Source organism: Mytilus galloprovincialis, chromosome 6, assembly GCF_965363235.1.
Source record: "Mytilus galloprovincialis chromosome 6, xbMytGall1.hap1.1, whole genome shotgun sequence".
In the NCBI taxonomy this organism is placed as follows: Eukaryota; Metazoa; Mollusca; class Bivalvia; order Mytilida; family Mytilidae; genus Mytilus; species Mytilus galloprovincialis.
In genome coordinates, this window is record NC_134843.1 from 53,899,886 (window position 1) to 53,918,133 (window position 18,248).

Sequence of the window (18,248 nt, forward strand, 5' to 3'; positions counted from 1 at the left end):
TTAGTTTAAATGATGTTTGTATTAGCTACACATATTATATTGTTCATAAAAGAAATATACATGCAAACAATGTAACAATTATACATAAACTTATATTGCACATGTGAGATCTGTTTTTGCTGTGAAAAATAAATGCACCAAATATTGTCAACATAGTGTTGAAGCACTGCTTCACAAAAAAAATATAAATGATATTACAAGTGTAAACTTTGGAAAAATAAGTGTGTAAAGCCCCTATTACTCAACATCTAAGGTTATGAAATCTAAATGAGTATTAAGATAATGCGAACTTATGTTGGAAATTATTTAGTTGGATCTACTGTATATATTGAAAAAAATTACCAGCACTATTCTTATGAAATGCAAACACTGTAAGGTATAAAAATGACTGTCAATTCCATTACTTTAGAAAATATGGAAACGTTTATTGATTTCTGATGATTGTACTAAATATACTATCAGTCTTTATCAACCTTGATAGCACCTTCATAAGGTTGATGTTGTAGTAGTCTGCATTTATTATCTAGTCCTCAATTAATACCCGCACTTGCACAAATAAGTATACACTCTACACTAGAATTAAAATCAATTAAAAAGTAAAATATACATATTTATCTTTTATCTGAAAAATTACATAATACATTGAAAACTTAAATATATATGAAAAAAAGGTTATTGTAAAACCAAAATAAACACTGAATTCAAACTTTATAATTTCATATTGTATTCAATTTAATAATACTTTCAATTCTTTCAAATCAATACTCAGTGTTTTCAAGTTTATCTATAAATAAAACTTGACAATTTAATCTGTATATATAATAATAGTCACCACCACAATCAATTTAAGGTAAATAGTTTAAAATTATCAACTATAACACAGCATTTAAACTCATCTCTGTAGATATCTTGTTTTTTTCAAAAGGTTATATTATCTTTTTTGTTTTTTTTTTTAAATATGTATACAATGCATATATTATATTCATGAATATAATAATTTCATACAAATACAAATACAACTGCCTTCAACCACCTGATTTCATACTTCAAATACATCAAAATCTTAAAATAATTCATAAAGACATCAATGATTCTCTGATTTGCACCAATCAATTCAATAAATTTGTAATTCAGCTAATTTATGTATCATTTGGCAATCTGTTTTTATCAGAGTCTGAGTGAAAAATAGATATATCTGTACATGTATCTATTTTGCGCTTTAAAGGAGATCAGCATTGGTTTTTTTCATAATATTTCGAAAAATGCAATATTTCTATTGCTAAGTTTTTATTTAATTCTCCAAATTTGCTTCATATAAACCTAAATGATAATATAAACATTGAGTATTTTATATTTCTAGCAACAACAAAACAGAACCCAATATTGCTTTTGATTGTGGTTTCTTGATAAATTAAAGGCCTATACATACACATTTGAATAGACAAGCAATAAAAGATAACTAGTCCTTGCAGAAGATCATTTAACTTTTTCTGTCAAAACAGGAAAATAAATTTGAACTATAACTGAAGATTTGAAGAAAAAAACATCAATCAAAAAAATAACAATTAACAATATTTTTATCAACAAATCATCATATTTAGTTATGACTTATTTCAACTATTGGAATGTTTTTAAGTCTGACAACTTTAGCTAAGGCTGAATTTGTCATTTTCGTCTGTTTGTGTATTCTACTTGTTATGAAAATTTATTAACAATTATAGCTTTCAGATTTGATTTTCTATTCAGAACTTTTTTTTAAAATGTTGAAAATTTTGAGACAGCTGTCAACAAGTGGACAGGTAAAAAAGACAAAGTTTAGCTTAGCTACAGTTTGTGGTTAAGCAGATAGTTGTGTTAACCTTTCATAATATCAAAGAAGGTGAAATACACCTGAAATTTTCCTTCATAGTATATCACAGGTTTTTTAAAGCTTTTCATAAAGTAACCAAAAAATAAATTTGAATCATTTAAAAGAAAAAACAGAATGACTTTACTGACTTTTACTGTGAAAGTTTTGTATTCCATTGACACACATAATTACGGCAAATCCCCTATTTGTTTATACATGGTAGTAATTTTGCTTTTGCCTAGAGTGGTGTTCGATTTTATTATCAAATTCAAAAAAAGCCTACTGGCATCAAGGAGTACTGATTTGTAAGCTATCTAATAATCTATAATGGTTTTTAGAAAACTACATATCAGCATTTGTAAAGTATTTGGGATGCATGTTTTAAGTATTTCTTCTTCTGTATTCCTCATAAATGCAATTTTTCAAGTCAATTTTTAAATGCATATTGCAAATGAGAAGCATATATAACTTTTAACTTTTTAAATCAGAATTTTTATATAACATGGTTTCCTGAATGAAACTTTAAACTCATATATAATTGTGACCTGATAAAAAACATTTAGTAAGTACCGTAATCACCATCTTAACTTTTAGAAACTATTTTGCTAGACTCAAAAATATTTAAAAATTTACTTAACATTAATTTTCCTATAATTTTGCAAGAGCAAATACTATTTTAGCAGCTATCAGTTATTCTAAATAGCTTATGTAAAACATTAAATTGGAACTTGTCAGAATTTATTTTTTTTTATATCAATGGCAGTGTTTTTTTCTGCTCAAAGCTACTGTCAAAACATTGATTATTTTGGTAACAAATTTCAGAATGCTCAAGCTTTAGTAAAATTGGTTCTATCATTCTATAGCCAATTTTCTCTTATACATCTTTAAGGTTAGGTGATTTCCAAGTTTTGGAGGTTACAAAAGATGACACTAGTAAATCTACATGACATAGCTATCAAATATATATATATCTATACTATAAAGATATATTTAAAACATTATTGTAAATAGATGGCAGGTTTAGAGGAGAGAGCAGATATAACCATAACAGAAATTGCTTACATCATTGAAAAATACTTGGTCTTCTACACAATTGATTTTTAAATTATGGTTACCTCCCTTTTTCCCAGCCTTGCAAGTAGTTCAATACATACAAAGTTTTATAAAAGTATTTTTTTAGATTAACATTTTCAAATTAATGTTGTATAGCAAATTTTTACATTTAATTTTTCCGTGGACAGAAGACCAAAGGAGTCCAAAAAAATTACAGAGCATTAAAATTGTGAATTTTAAATTGATAATATTTTTCATATTCGAAAAAGTATATGAATTACAAATGAACACATCTTTCTATCCTCAAGACATATATATTTAGGCAACACTGAACATTATGTGTAAATAAGTATACATCACTATAGTTCCTTGCTGTATATACCAGCTAGAATATAACAAAATCCTTGAAGTAGGAAAAATTATCAAAGTTTGTTCTGTTTTATAACATACTATACACTTATTTTCTTTACAAATGTATCAAAACCGAAAGAAACTTGTTTTGAACACTGTTAACAACTTGAGGTGAGATTGCTTTGATAAGTGACATCTTGATTAGGGGACTGGCTAGTTCATATATATATACATGATATATAGAAGATAATAAAATTGCCACCAGCTGGTTCCCCTAAAGCAAGACCATCAGACATCAGATTAATCTTAGGACTATAAAAAACTTTAAAAATTTTTATTAAAAGTATGCATCAACATAGCCAATAACCTCAAAAAAAAAAAAATTATATAAAAACAAAATCAAAATTACAAATACTGTGGATTCATTATTAACTAATTTTTGTAGATTTAGTGGGTACAGTTGAATTACAAATTTAACTGTTCCACAATAGTTTTTCATTTTCTATAGGCTTATTTGCACAATATAGCAAAACCATGAAATCAAAAATCACCAAAAAATACAATATTTAACTTAATCCAAGAAAATAAATGAATCCATGGTACTCATTATCAAATATAAAATTCAAACATACATAATTTACCAATTATCCATAATATTCAAACATTTGTGAACTTGAAATCAACCTTTTGAGTCATTACTTTTCAATACCATAAGATTGAAGTGGCCCTTTGCATTGGCCTGCTACCACCTATTTCATGTAATACTTCAGTTTATGTTGGAATAAGATTTCATAAAAGTTCTGGTTTTATACAATGATGCATCCAGTCAAACAAAATAAAGTGAATGTTTTTTTTCCACCAAATTAACAAACAGACAACAAAACCAGTTTTAATAATCCTGTATTATCAGGGACTAAAAACAGACAAATCATTCCCCAAATATGTACTATAGGAAAAATATGCTATCAGTTTAACTTAATTAAAGTTAAAAATGACTTTTTAAACACATGTTTTTCAGATGATAAATTGTAATTATTGTTTACATAATCCCAAGTAGTAATTAGGCATTATCATGATGTATAGAAAAAAGTCTAATTAAACAACACAAAACATAGCCATTATTGCATTTTTTTGTTGGTTCACAAACAATTAAATTAAATTCAACCCTCAAAAAAGGTATGACATGGTAAATTGTAACTGTAAAACTTTTTTTATTTAACAGTATATCTTTAGAAGTTTGTCTCATCGCCACATCTCCATTTTCTAATTATAAACTATTACCAATAAAAATTATGATATCAAATACAATTATCACTGTCATGATTATATACCTGTAATTTTGTTTGTTGCTGTTTCAATATTGTAATAATTATACAATTTTAGTTTTTACACCTATACAATTTTAGCTTTTACACCACTACCTTCAGAATATTTTATTTTTCTATATTTGAAACATCTATCAGAGTTTCCGATATTTTATGAAATACTGTGTACATGTTCTTTTCATAATTCAAACATTAAATAGAATATGTAGTTTGTGCCTTGCTACAATAAGTAATAGCAGATTATCATAAAGGTCATCCATAACATGTTAAAAACAATTTTCATAAAATTTATTTTTATCATAAATGCATTTAGGCAATCAATCCAAGAAAAATGGTTGCAATCACCATGATGATAGTCTTTTAAAGAAATAGTCAATACATTTTGTTTCTATTACATTATAGCACTTAATAGCATCAAATACCTCACTCAGAAATGAAGTTGGGTTTAGGCCCAAGTTTGGTTTTCCCAATGCCCTTTTTTTAAATATGTATTCCACATTTTTAATACAAGCAGAGTTTGCTATTGGAAAACATGTCCACATGTGTGACTGTACACTTTGTACCAATGCAAAAGATTGGACAAGTTTATTCTGACCATAATCATTTGAAAATTATCAGAGATGATTTTGTTTTAAAATTATATTATCAAAAAATGATTAACATGATTAAAATTTATCAAAAAACACCATAACCTCTTTCAAATATGTTTTTTTTTAACCTTTAACGACAAGTCTATAGCTAGTAACTTTGATCAGAAATTTTCACGAACATATTTTTTTTAACCCTGTAAAATATGTCTATTCAGCTCTACTCAAAACCTTTTTGGTCAAATGGAATACATGCTTAACTTTTAATGACAACAGCTATTCATTCCATCCTAAGGTATGAACCTCTCATTTAAAGTACAATCTGATATGCTTGTTTTTAATCAAATAACAGGCTTTCAATGAAATTTTCAGACATGGTGTAAGTTTACTTTCAGATTTAATTTTCTGAAGATTATGTCACTGTTTAAACATGTTTTAAATGTACTAACAAAAACATAATACCGCAAAAACAGCATCAAATTGTGCATATTCCTTCTTAAGCTTAAAAATCCATAAGGTTCAATGAGGACAAAATCAGATATTTCAATGAATAAATGGCAGGAAAATTTGAATACCTTGTATTGACATTAAAACTTTTAACATGTTTAAAGCACTATGCTACACCCCATTTTAATTGGATTTCCCTGAAAAAAAGCATGATACATTTCATGTTGCTAGGGATAAGGCATGTTGGCTGCTTTATACAACAAATGCATACAAAGAACAAAAATAATGTGACCCTAGCCCCTGCCATGAAGATCTGGACGATCTGTAGGATGTTCATATTACGTTGTATCGTTACATAGCAAATCGGCTGTGGAGGACGAATGCATGGAAGTGTTTTCAACCTTCAAAAATGTCTGAAGCAAGCTCTGTACTTCTTCTACCAGTGGCTCACAAAACTTTCTGTAGCCTTCATTTGTAAAATGTAGGTAATCGTACATATCTTTTGAATCTATCAGCCCTTCTGAATTAATGAAAGAAGAAAATTCAGCATTCAGGAATGAGATATTTGGGGTTCCGCTTAATTTTGAACATAAGCCCTCATTTATCTTGGAAATCTTTTCTCTGAGTGGATTAGGTTTTTCACCTCTTGGAGGAATTCCCTGAAAAATATGAAATTAAATGAAATTGTTGTATTCAAGATAATACAAAAAAGTGGGTAATATATATATATATGTGAACATAAAGATTTTTTTAATATCTATTAAATATGATTAAAGGCTAAAAATGTAACTGCCATACACAGAGAGAATAAAAGTAGCAAAAACAGTGATTATTAGATGTTATGCAATAATTTTATAATGCAGTAGCAGATTATACATCAGAAATGAGATCGTGTCTAATGATCAATCTAAATGTTTTTGTTTGTTTGTTATTTATATAATTTGGTGTAGATGGAAGAACTTTCATATTTACTATTACTGGAAAACTACATAAAAACTTTGTTTTAGAGTTTATACTTGATATATAATGTACATGATGTAAGGCACCTGACTATTGTTGAATACTGAATCTATATGTCTTTAAGTTTAGTTTGTTCACTGTCTCATTAATGAAAAATATCTACATCTTCAATTTTATGTATTTGATATCCACTCATTTTATGTGTTTATATAAAAAAAAAAAAGATGTGGTATGATTGCAAATGAGACAACTCTCCACAAGCGACCAAAATGACACAAAAATTAACAACTATAGGTCACTGTACTGCCTTCAACAATGAGCAAAGCCCATACCGCATTGTCAGCTAAAAGGCCCCAAAAATAATAATGTAAAACAATTCAAACGAGAAAACGAATGGCCTTATTTATTTAAAAAATGAATGAAAAACAAATATTTAACACATAAACAAACGACAACCACTGAACTGCAGGCGACTTAGGACAGGCTTGTTGTGTTTGATGTGCTTGGGCTTTAGATTTTGTCATTTGATTAAGGATTTTACATTTAATTTTTCTCAGAGGTGATATTTTGGTTATTTCACATTTTTTTTCTATTCACCATCATGTTATCAGATGAAGAAGAGAATATTTTATGCATTTAATTCTCAACTTTATTTACTTTGCCCCTCCAACATGTCCAAATATTTTGATTTGAATGCCAATGTTGAATTATGTATCTGGCCTAATAAATATAAGCATGGTATCTTTGTCATGTGATTTTTTTAAGCCAGATATTCTAATGACATGTTAATTTGCTGATGTCATGAATTTGCACACACAATTTTCTTCTGAAAATCTAGCATTCATGAATACATTTATCATAACGTCTACTTTGAGAGATAATCAAAATTCATCAGCTTTATAATTTTTATTTGATTCAAGTAAGTTTCAGATTATTCTAATCCTATAAAAAAAAACTTATTGTTGTGACGGCATTTATATAGTTATTGTTGGTGAATATTTCTCAGGACAAATGCAGGTCTGGAGGGATTATTTGTTATGTTGGGTCTATGATGGCATGATAAGAACTAATGCTAAACTTAAATCATAGATTTACCAAAACAATTATTTGAGCTTGGCTCTGTCTCTCCTGTATGGCTTTAACAATGGCAAGAATACCCTCTGTCACTTCTTTATCTGTATGGTCATAATTATTTGTCCCAACCAAAAGAACAACCACCTGTAAAATAATTGTATACATGTACATGAAGATATACTAATTTATCTGACTTTAAAATACACATGATAAAAGTTTATTCTAAAATCCTCAGATGGCCTTTTTTTTTAATGTTACAACATGTGACTATTTACTATATTAAACATATGTCAAATGTATGTAAAACTGCTAAAAATAGAAAGACAAAAAATTTAAATGGGATATAAAGTGCTGTAAACATTAACCTTTGGCTGGACATCGTCCATTTCGCCGTTTTCCACTCTCCATAAAACATGCTGAGTCTGGTCACCACCAATACCAAAGTTTAAACTATGTAAAGGCTGGAACATCTTCACCCATATCTGTAAATAACAATAGTTCAACAGTTAACAGTTAAATCTATCAATATAGTTTAAAGTTTAATGATCAATCAGTTTACTAAGCAACATTCTTTAATTTTTTGAATTAAAAAGATATCAACTAGAAGTATGATTCACAAATATACCAGTTGGTTAAATTTATTTGTGTTATTCTGTTGCATTTTTACTGACGACTATCATGATAATCTCACAATTTCTTAGCTCACAAACTTAATAAAAGTCTGAATCACTTTTGTTAAAAATTTGGGAGTTAGCAGCCTACAACAATGTACAAACATGACAAATGTAGTTTACAAATCAATACCCTCTAGAAACATTTCTTTAGTTGAAATTGATTCTGCATGTTTTATATGAGTGAGTCACCTACCTCAGACAACTGCATGTGTTGTATGAGTGAATCACCTACCTCAGAGAGCTGCACGTATTGTATGAGTGAGTCACCAACCTCAGAGAACTGCATGTGCTGTATCAGAGTGAGACACCTTCCTCAGAGAGCTGCATGTGCTGTATGAGTGAGTCACCTACCTCAGAGAGCTGCATGTGCTGTATGAGTGAGTCACCTACCTCAGAGAACTGCATGTTTTGTATGAGTGAGTCACCAACCTCAGAGAGCTGCATGTGCTGTATGAGTGAGTCACCTACCTCAGAGAACTGCATGTTTTGTATGAGTGAGTAACCTACCTCAGAGAGCTGCATGTGTTGTATGAGTGAATCACCTACCTCAGAGAGCTGCACATATTGTATGAGTGAGTCACCAACCTCAGAGAACTGCATGTGCTGTATGGGTGAGTCACCTAACTCAAAGCTGCATGTGTTATATGAGTGAGTCACCTACCTCAGAGAACTGCATGTTTTGTATGAGTGAGTCACCAACCTCAGGGAGCTGCATGTGTTATACAAGTGAGTCACCTACTTTAGAGAACTGCATGTGTTGTACATGTTGTATGAGTGAGTCACCTACCTCAGAGAGCTGCATGTGTAATACGAGTGAGTCACCTACTTCAGAGAGCTGCATGTGTTATACGAGTGAGTCACCTACCTTAGATAAATACATGTATTGTATGAGCAAGTCACCTTCCTCAAAGAACTGCATGTGCTGTATGAGTGAGACACCTTCCTAAGAAAACTACATGTGCTGTATGAATGTGTCACTTTTCTTATGATCAGAGGAGTACATGTATTGATTGAGTTAGTCAACTTCCTCAGAGAAATGCATGTGTTGTATGAGTGAGTCCCCAACTCTCAAAGAAATGCATGTGTTGTATGAGTGAGCCAACTACATGTACATCAGATATTAAACTGCATGTGTTGTATGGGACACAGTGAGTCACCTACCTCAGAGAACTGCAGCTGTTGTATGAGTGAGTCACCTATGAATACAACTTCAGGCTCTCTCTCTTTGGCTTCATACATAAATCTTTTATGCTGTAATAAAATATATATATACCAAACTGAATTTAAAAATCATTAGTACATCTAAATCTAGTAATCATGGTAATACATTTGTACATGTGGGTACAATTCTTCAATCAAATTTATTTTTAATCTTTTTTTCACTGTAAATCATGTATACGTTGTGTACAAAGTTATCATTTTGTACAAATTATATAGCTATAGGTATATATACTATTTGATGAAAATTCACTTATAACATGTACATGATGTATAACATGTTACATGACATGCATGAGTTCTGACAGATATTATGGCCCCATTGTTTTAACAGATTTTCCATTAGAATTTCTGTTACATGTACATACGTACAACAAATATAAGTAAACAACTCAAGAGAAGATATTAAAAATGAATCATGAAAACATCTATTTTTCTTTTTTTGTCCCCTATTCATGCTATTACAGTAGAAAATCAATACAAAAAATAAAAAAAAAAAAAAAGGGAAAATTTCCCGAAAATTTCATGTACTAATGAACTCAAAATCATTTTTTTTAATTCCCTCATTTGTGCAGAACGCAGAAATCTACTTCCTTTTTCCGGTCTCGTCATGAGACTTTGAGTTGTCTAGTAAAATATAGGAACTCAAGGAACACAATACCAATTTCATTTTTAATAATTCTTCAAATGTCTTTGATATGAATAAACGTTAACTGATGATCGCTTTTCTTTGTTTACATTGAACATGACTTCATAACTTAAATCATGTCACAAGTAACATCCCTAACAACAGAACCAAAATCGGAAACGTAAAGGTATTTCCGTTTCTTTTTTAACAGATTTTGAAGTTACCAATAAAATAAATCATACAGACTTTGTCCCCTTTCACAGGTAATGCCTGCCTCATATTAGTCCTCAATAGTAAGCAATAGAATTTGCAAAACAAATTGCTAACTACATGTACTAGTGGATGCCGAAAATGCTACAACGGCGCCGAATTAACCAGGTGTATATTTGACTAGGTGCCGTGTTGACAATAACGGGTGTCGTTTAAATCAGGTGCCGAAGGGACCAGAAATTCATAAAGAACTGGTGACATGTGAAACAGCTGAACGACTGGAGAAATATTAGATATCTATTCTACCTGACTCATCCAACGACCATCGCCTTGCACATCTTCTAGTTGCTTTGGCTCAGTTGCAGAACTCATCTGTGTCTTTAAGTTTGTTAATTTATTAAAATTAAATATATAATCGACCGTCTTGTCAGGTTGGTGGCTAAACGGATGTAGTGTAGAAATTGTAATAAAAGAAATACTGACGGTTTGGTGAACATATCCTTTTATTTTCCGATTCTTGTAGATACATTCTCCAACGTCAACAAAAGCAAATCAAGTATTATATATAAGTTTTCAGTTAGACTCAACATAATTTGAAAAAAAGACTGAATAATCAACAACTATAAATTAAAGATTTAAGACCGTTGCTGTATATTATCTTTGTCCTTTCTAACAGGTACATTTTTATATCCAAACATAAATTACCTCCCTTCTGCATTTCTTTTCCGGTTGCTAATTTCCCATTTCGAAACATTGAAAATGTCGATTTGAGGCAACATGAAGATATCTGGCTATGGCTGTTTTCAGATCTGATCCTTGTGGTATAATCTGCATAATAATAACTTACTCAGCAGTATTTTATGCAGATTACGTCGTAATATGGCATCTTGTTATTCCTGCGATGTCAAACACGTAAGTTGTCATATATATGCCGGTTTCTTAGTCCAAATAACTGAATAATTATGCCTTTTTAGTACGGCTTTTTGATAAAAAAAATTTGGACGCCTTCCTTTAACGTAGGAAGGCATAACAGCAAAATCAAAAATAGCCTTTCTAGACGGCATAATTATTTGGACTACCGGTTTCTATGAATTACACAATTTACAGTCACTTCGTCATCAAGTTAATTCGCCACTAAGTTTAGTCAAGTTGGTTCTTCGTCATAACTGTACCTGGTTAATTCGTCACTCATTGTTAATATAATGTTTGCATGTAAATTCAGTGAAATCACTAGCTGAATCTGGGTCTGTTCGCGCCAATTCACGTTCACTTATGTCCACCCCCTTTCACGTTCGCACCCTACATGTTCGCACCAAATTTTAATTGGTATTGTGTTTAATAACTTTGTAATCAAGTTTTGCCAAGTGTATTCTTATATATACATGATATAAGTATAATTGATGTCAATGTCTCAAAAGATAGTGAGACAGCTTTTTTTTTGTGTTGAATCATGATGTTTTGGATAGTGTTTATTGTTAAAAAAAAATGATAACCCTTTCTTAATAAAGTGGGATTCTGTCAAAGTTTTATTTTGTGTTGAATAACAGTACTCATCATGCTCATAATCATGCTTTAGTCATGTTAGTTAGTGTATTGCTATAACTATTACTTTGTTTCATTGACTTGTTTTAAAATAAAGTGAGATTTTGACTACGTTTTTTTTGTGTGTTGAATTAATTTTATCATGTTTTGGTTATAATAGTGTATTGCTATATTTTATTGTTTCACTGTTTCAGATCAAAGAGACCAAGCTGTGTGTTTTTCATTTAAAATCTTCAATGTTTTACTCATACCAAGCTATAAATACATTCAGTATTTACACCAAAGCGATTTAAAACAACAATCATGATTTTCCAATTATTCAACTGGAATTTGAGTAGAGTGCGAACGTGCGAGGTGCGAACGTGTAGGGTGTGAACGTGTAGGATGGGAAAGTGTTTTGGGCGCGAACGGACCTGATACCTCACTATCTGCGGAACCGTAGCTCTAAGGTCCCTATATTATTTTTTGACTATTTGCGGACCATAAATTGTTATTTTTTTACTATTTGCGGACCATTTTTGACTATTTGCGGACCATCTATATGGTCAGCAAATAGTCAAAAAATAACATAAGGACCTAAGAGCTACGGTTCCGCTGCTAGGTAATCACATGATGCTTATGATGTTTAGTTTTCTGCCTATACATGTTACAAAGTTATTTTTAGACGACCACAAACAAATTTTGGGGATCGTATAATGGTACGATGTCTGCGTCGTTGTCTGCTGAAGACTTATTTGGTTTCCAGACAATATCTTAAGTTTACTTGAATAGTTCTCTTTGATATTTAATGAGAAGGTTCAATACCACAACAGGAAGTTTTGGATTGATTTTGTGGTTGATGGTCCCACAGGTCTAAAAAGGGCCCCAAAACAAGCATTTTTCGACTTTTAGGTTAAAATTACTTGTGTTTAAGTACATGAAGTATTTCAATTGCTCTGAAATTGTACCACAATGTTTAATCATACCTGCCAACCTCTGAAACCTTCAAAGAGCAGGGGTTAAAAAATCCACTAGCCCGACGCCCGGGACTAGATCATTTATGCCTCGGGCAATTAAAATGTGTAATCCGATATGCCATGTATGCCAGACGGACTAGTAACAAAAAAATATTGACGTTTCCAAAATAGAAAGTGAAAAATCCCTTCATCACTATTCTATGTTAGCCATTTCGATTCAATTAAGTCATCCAGGATTCCAAGAATTTGAACTGGTTTGTACAGGTTCTGTTGTACATATTTTAAAACTGGAACAAATAACTGGCATGTCTGGGTGGCCTGGTATCATGTGTTGATTGCAATTCTCTTACTGTAAATATTGATTTCTCATACCATCGCTTGGGGTATTGTACATTGCTTATCGTGCCGAGATTTTCAATTAACGGTATTTGGGGGTATGATGTATTGATTGGTATTGACCTGTATTGTTGCACAGCTCTTGAGCACGAAACCATGCAACAAAATATTTCTTAATATTTTAGTACGGGAACCCCAGGAACTTCGTCAGTTTCAAAACGAAAAACCGTAGATGAAAGGAGTAACGAGGCAGAAAATTCATCCCCCAAAAATGCTAAATACGACAGGGAAAAGCCGTGGAAAAAAATAATAGTGTCCAGGACAGCAGGGCTGTCAACATGGTCAAGTCTTTAGCGCGAGACTCACACATGTTCATGCTTATTTGGCGGCATTTTCCTTTGATTTATTGTTTTTTCTCTTTGATCTTTACAATTTGGCTAAAAAATCACACATTCACTTCCTGAAAAATTGGCAGAACTGGGACACAATGATTCCCCTGGCAATGTTGGCTGATGCTGATGAAAAAAAACCAGACAATGCTCTGTGTATATTGCCGTTAGTTGCCCCAAGCACGCCCAAAAAAAGTCTGCTTTGAATGTGGGAACAACTAAGTTAGGTTAAGCACCAAAAGAATAAATAACAGATCAACAAAAATTATTAAATACAGTGTATAATGTCTCCTTTAAAACAAAGGACACCCACTTTGTATTATGCAGCAAACTCTTGATTTTTAACATGTTTAAGGCATACTAGGGCTAGCAGGTCAGTTTTGATGGACTAGCAGTTCTTCCAACAGGGCTAGTAAAATCCTGCTGCCAATAAGTCCTGGGCTAGTGAGCTGTAACAAAATATTTTAACCCCTGAAGAGGGAGATCTCCCCCTCAGCTATTACAGTGCGCTGAGTCAGAGATTTTGCGCGAACAACATTTTCAAGTGATATATATATGACCTGTTTATTTATTCATCTACAATACACATACATGACATATAAGAGTTAAAAGATATACTTTATTTCTTTAAATATGGTTATATCCTATCCTTCTTCCTATACAAGGTGTTGTTTGTTTCTTTCCTTTTTCACCATTTTTTATACCATCAGCACAGCATTTCAATATTTCCCTGATCATTGCTGATTCATGTTTCAACCATATTGTCACGATGGTGCAGTATGTGTTTGAATTCATTTAATTGCCACCCTTTTATGATTCTTTGTTCATTTGAAATTTATATTGTTTTATCAGTTCATATTATTTCAAGAAATGATAAATTGAAACGAATCCGGGTCCGTCCGCCCTGATTCTGTTTCGCCCTAGTTTCTGTTCCCCCTAATACCTGTTTGCCCCGAGTCCGTTCGCCCTGATTTTATTTTTTAGTATAGTGTTGCGTTGTGTGTATATAATTGAACGTGTTGAAGAAGGTCTACAATTTCGCCGAATATTTATGATGTTTCATATTAACTTGTCTAAAGCTAGCTGCTATACTAGGTTATAAGTTTCAGTACATTTCAGGACTACAAGATATATTGTGACTTCAAGGTATTGAGGAATAAGTTTGTATCTGTATGTAATTACGTTACTAGGAAATATAAGTTTCGGTTCTGTGAATTTCAGCACTACATTGTGTTTTTAAATGTAAAACAACTGAAGACTAAATTATTTGTATGTAATTGAATATGTTGAAGTTGACATTCACCAAATATTTATTTATGATGTATTCTGTGGTACTGCTATTAGGAAATAAGTTTCTCGGAATTTCAGCACTACATTTTATTTTTAAATGTAAAACAACCGAAGACAACGTTGTTGTCTTGCTGCTACGAGGATAAGTTTCTGTGAATTCAAAGACTACAAAGTATTTGACATAAAACAACTAAAGACTAACATGACTAAGTTATTTTATATATTTAACCAAGGACGTATGTTAGTTATACGTCCTTGATTTAACTTTATTGATACATTTTAACAATTTAAAAATATTCAGTAACGGTTATAACAAGATCAATTCCGAACTGTTCTTCGCACACATTTATTTCCTAAACGAATATTTAAAAGCATTAAACAGAATTACTATTAGTGAAACAAATACCAAAAACACAGTCACACTGCTGTACATTGATCACTTGTCGTCAGTGTTTTTACCCATCCTTTTTTTATTTTTTTATATTTCAAACTGAATTTTACCCATCCAAGCTGACTATTTTATTTTAGAAAAATGTTATTTTCATTATTAATCCATCTAAGACAATTTATATAACAATCAGTGATATCAAAGGTTTCCAATGACACATAATCAGCAATCAAAATTCAATCAACAGTAATTAAAAGTAATTATAAAATAAATTGTAACAACATGAACAATGCAGCCAAGAATTTTATTTAATTAATATAAATTTGGCAAATATTCTGTATTTAACTTTTAAAAGATATACATAAATTTTAATATATATATTTCATTTATTGATGTAACCAGAGACATATAATACTTGTATTATATGTCTCTGATGTAACATATACATATCATAAATAAATATAGGGCGAACGAACCCAGGGCTAACGGACTATCAGGGCGAACAAACTCAGTGCGAACGAACCTAGGGCGAACATGTAATCAGGGCGAACGATCCCGATACCAATTGAAACAGGATTAAACAGGGGAATTTTTTCAAAATAAACAGGTTGAACATGTTGTAGCAAAAGTTGTTAATGATTGTTAACTGTACTTTTTTTGTTTGACACCCAATCTGTCAAGTGAAACCATTTAATTTTACATGGTCTGTGATTAACAGGGAACAACAACCCTCATCAGTGACAGAAAAACGTAATTAATGTTGACTTGTCATTCTCGGTTAAAATATCCCAAAACGGTAGATTATATACTCCCGCACAGGAGGGTACCCCACAAGCTGGAGATTTTCCTAATTTCGCCATTTGAGTGGGAGTCTCCTGCTCAAAACAGGAGGGTTGGCAGGTACTAAATGTATGGTTTAATACCACAAGTAAAAGGTTTGGATTCATTTTGGGGTCTATGGTGTCAACAGTTTAGGAATTAAGGGCCAAAAACAAGCATTTTTGTAGTTTCTGGACAATAACTTATAAATGTGTAAGTGTATGGATTTCTCTGACATGGTACCACAAAGTTCCAAATCACAAAAGGAAGGCTGGGATTGAGTTTTGAGGTTATTGTCTCATTCTTTAGGAATTAGGGGCCAAAAAAGGGCTTAAAACAAGCATTTTTCTAGTTTCTATAGACAATAACCATGATAACTTGTGTTTAAGTACATGTATATGGATCTCTCTGAAATTGTACTATATAAGGTTCCATATACTACATGTACTACAATGGCAAGGCTGGGATCAAGTTTGGGAGTAATTGCTCCAAGGGGAGGGGGGTTCCAATTTTTTTTAATGGGTTCATTTTTTTTCAAAATTTCTTTAATTGCACAGTTATTGCGTATTAAATTTGTAAGATCATGACATTTGTTTTGTGTCAAAAACCTATAATATGTCAAAAATTTGATCTCAATCCAAATTCAGAACTGAATCAAGCTTGAATATTGTGTCCATACTTGCCCCAACAGTTCAGGGTTCAACCGCTGCGGTCATATAAAGCTGTGCCCTGCAGAGCATCTGTTTTTTTTATGCTATAAGCAAAAGCAATAGATCAGCTATATTTGGTGCATTTAAAGCTAATACAAGATTTACAAAAATGACCTCATGACCATATTTTTGCCATGTTTTGCCATACAAGCTGGGACCATGCGACGTCAGAGTAATCTTGGACTAGACATGAACATGATGAACATGTGAATGCAGTATTAATGTACTTTTTAACCACTCTACTCAGAAAAAAAAGTATTATAGAAAAACACTTAATAAGAAACCACAAGACATGTTCATGTAATAAAACTTCATGACAGCAACTGAGCAATTATTTTGGTTTATCTGTATTTCAGATTATGGGGAACCTTTTGTGTGATCCTCTTCAATCTGATTGTATTTCTAATGACAGTGTCACACATGAGGGCAGTGCTGTCTGACCCAGGGATAGTTCCATTGCCAAAAAATGGACTTGACTTCTCAGATCTACATGCTGGAAGATCAATACCTAACACAGTAAGTTAAATCAACATGATCAATGTTAAAGTTTATGAAATTCTGCCTTTACCTGTATTATCTTCAATGCTATCACAGTTCTAGATCTTTATTACATGTCTATTAAACTCCCATTAACACACATAAGATATGATATATATATCCTTTGGTTCTCATCTTAAAGAGAAAATTTTAAAACTTGAGTTAGCTACAAACCAACGTATGTAAACATTTAATAATATGATTTAAATTGATATACAGAAGGATGGCTGGAGTGTATGTAATAAGTGTGAGACCTATAGACCACCCAGAGCCCATCATTGTAGGATTTGTAGAAGATGTATTAGGAAAATGGACCATCATTGTCCATGGTAAGCTTTTAGAAGTTTGTAATGTGCACATAACTTGATGGAAAAGAGGATCCAATGTTGACATGATATTGCATTGCCAGTAGCAGCATTTGTTTGTAATAAACCAAAGTGTTTTCTTTTATAATAGATAAAAGGGATAATAGGAATAGCCAAACTTATAGAGCAGTACAACATACATGACAGACCACATCAACCACTAGCACAGTACACCTCCCAAAAAATAACATACATACAAAGACAAACAGCAACATTTGAGCAATGACATGATCAAACAACAATGTTATGCTTTCATATGATATTGTATATATAAAAAAATCTAAGACATGCTTGCATCTTTTTGCAAACCTGACTGTATTTTGATCTACATATATACAGAACATACTTTGACAGCATATACTATTTTAATTTTGTTTTACTTTTCAGGATAAATAATTGTGTTGGAGAGTTGAATCAAAAATATTTTATACAGTTTTTATTTTATGTTGGTAAGTTTGTTAGAAAGGATGGTCAGTCAGGGGTACTACTTATACAAGTTATTTTTATTTACTTGAAGAAGTAAAAAAAAATATACACATA

The 18,248-nt window shown here is 31.5% G+C and overlaps 2 protein-coding genes across 4 annotated transcripts in view; one reads left to right on the forward strand and one right to left on the reverse strand.

Annotated features, from left to right (window-relative positions):
• Positions 1–11,208, reverse strand: LOC143079889 (platelet-activating factor acetylhydrolase IB subunit alpha2-like). Of its 3 annotated transcripts, none has more exons than XM_076255513.1 (5): positions 11,082–11,208; positions 9,482–9,571; positions 8,012–8,128; positions 7,668–7,790; positions 1–6,271 (listed from the first exon to the last, which is right to left on the reverse strand). In XM_076255513.1, exons 2-5 carry the CDS (start codon positions 9,557–9,559, stop codon positions 5,951–5,953), a joined length of 639 nt encoding a protein of 212 aa, XP_076111628.1. In that variant the 5' UTR covers positions 9,560–9,571; positions 11,082–11,208; the 3' UTR covers positions 1–5,950. The 3 variants fall into 3 exon arrangements, with proteins under 3 accessions (XP_076111628.1, XP_076111630.1, XP_076111629.1); XM_076255515.1 differs by lacking the exon at positions 11,082–11,208 and adding an exon at positions 10,683–10,841; XM_076255514.1 differs by lacking the exons at positions 9,482–9,571; positions 11,082–11,208 and adding an exon at positions 8,592–8,621.
• LOC143079888 (palmitoyltransferase ZDHHC3-like) overlaps positions 11,062–18,248 on the forward strand; it is a 17,488-nt gene continuing 10,301 nt past the window's right edge. The window contains exons 1-4 of the mRNA XM_076255512.1: positions 11,062–11,288; positions 17,163–17,322; positions 17,563–17,672; positions 18,096–18,157. Of these exons, the coding sequence (XP_076111627.1) occupies positions 11,170–11,288; positions 17,163–17,322; positions 17,563–17,672; positions 18,096–18,157 (451 nt within the window). The 5' untranslated portion in view covers positions 11,062–11,169. The remainder of the gene's footprint in view (positions 11,289–17,162; positions 17,323–17,562; positions 17,673–18,095; positions 18,158–18,248) is intronic.

What these genes read in the sequence shown, in the direction of transcription:
- LOC143079889 (XM_076255515.1), bottom strand. Translation starts at nt 10,748, where the DNA reads ATGAGTTCTGCAACTGAGCCAAAGCAACTAGAAGATGTGCAAGGCGAT. An exon ending in AACAGCTGCAGTTCTCTGAG is followed by an intron (nt 8,129 to 9,481) that starts GTAGGTGACTCA and finishes TGTTATTTACAG; the next exon opens with ATATGGGTGAAGATGTTCCA. An exon ending in AAGCTCAAATAATTGTTTTG is followed by an intron (nt 6,272 to 7,667) that starts GTAAATCTATGA and finishes CATATTTTTCAG; the next exon opens with GGAATTCCTCCAAGAGGTGA.